The sequence below is a fragment of the Papilio xuthus genome, unplaced genomic scaffold (assembly GCF_000836235.2).
Source record: "Papilio xuthus unplaced genomic scaffold, Pxut_1.1 DF826115.1, whole genome shotgun sequence".
Classification (NCBI taxonomy): domain Eukaryota; kingdom Metazoa; phylum Arthropoda; class Insecta; order Lepidoptera; family Papilionidae; genus Papilio; species Papilio xuthus.
In genome coordinates, this window is record NW_013532534.1 from 6,698,385 (window position 1) to 6,699,737 (window position 1,353).

Here is a 1,353-nt window from a genome sequence, read left to right on the forward strand (position 1 = left end):
GGGGGGGGGGGGGCGGTGTGTACTAACGGCGGTGTTGTGCGCAGAGTGGCGGAGGCCGCGCACGCGCTGGTGCGGCTGGCGCAGTGTGAGTATGGCCCGTGCGGGCGCCGCATGACGCTTCGCATGCCGCTTTGCACGCTTCTTACTTACCTATCCAATTATATTTTTGTTTTAAAAGAGGAAAATCTGTCTATCGATTGGAGCAACTATACTTTCAAATTATTTTTCCATTTAGATCTGAATACTTTATAAAGGATGCCTCTACTCGGGCTGCGACTGCGAGTTACTTTGTCTGAGTTATTTTATTAATTTGGATAAATATCGAACGATTCTATGCGAAGCAGCTTTTCCTCTTAACGTAAATACATAAAGAAGAAGCCGTACCGTTTTGGAGGTTTGGGGAGTGGGGTGCGGCGGGTGTGGGGTGTGGGGGCGGGGCAATGAGCGGTAGTGACGTGGGCTCTGTGCGCAGCCTGACGGAGACGGCGCGCCTGCTGCAGAACGTGCGCAGCGTGTTCGGTCGCCGCTCGGCCGCGGGCGCCGCAGCAGACCTCGAGCTGTCGCGTGAGTACCCACCGCACGCAGCGCCCTTTAGCCCTCTAGCCTCACACTCGCTCTCCTCTGTTCGCAGGGGCCACTTGTGCAGGGGAAGTTCACAGGTAACACTGTGATATATTTTATTGTTTGAATACGCTGCTCTAGTTCACGGTTTGTATTTTGGGCACTGATAAACAGAACGATATACCACTTAGAACAGGGGCGTACTACGAAGTTTTCCCTGGGCGCCATAAACAATCCTTTTTATCGAAGGATTGTGGCTCGCGCTACACCAAGTATGTACATTTTATTTATGATACAAAAGTTTTTTACCTAAGGTAAATAATGGATTCCTAAGATGAAGGGAGTGTATTTTATAACTTTATGGTCGCACATCAAAATATCGCAAAATATTTAAAAAAAAATCCCAAGCTCGCCTGACTTCACGTTCTATTTTTAAAATTGATTTAATTGACTTGTCTGAGCACATGAGGACTGATTGTTGCACGTGTTGGGGTGCAGATGGGTTCGCGTTCTCGCAAGAGGAGGGCGGCACGGTGTCACAGGCGGACGTCATCCGCGCGTACGACACCAGCCAGCCGCGGGCGACGCGCACCTGAGCTGGTGCTGGCCACGCCCCCCGGCACGATCGGCGCTGCCCACCGCGCCGTTCGCCCCACCCACCGCACCGGCGACGCGACACGCTCTCTCGCGACTAATGTATTACACTATGTTGTGCGTAGCTTAAATGTGACATGTATAAGAAATTATAAATTTCGATGTGAAATGTATTATTGATGTATTAGGAAATTATAT

The 1,353-nt window shown here is 50.5% G+C and overlaps 1 protein-coding gene across 8 annotated transcripts in view; it reads left to right on the plus strand.

The window, feature by feature from the left end:
- ATP8A (ATPase phospholipid transporting 8A1) overlaps positions 1-1,331 on the plus strand; it is a 36,110-nt gene extending 34,779 nt beyond the window's left edge. For 5 of the 8 annotated variants that reach the window (XM_013319665.1, XM_013319670.1, XM_013319668.1 and 2 more), the window contains one exon: positions 473-1,041. In XM_013319665.1, coding sequence (XP_013175119.1) covers positions 473-671 — 199 coding nt within the window. In that variant the 3' untranslated portion in view covers positions 672-1,041. The other 3 variants (XM_013319667.1, XM_013319672.1, XM_013319669.1) reach the window with 2 other exon arrangements.
- The last annotated feature ends 22 nt before the right edge of the window (positions 1,332-1,353 follow it).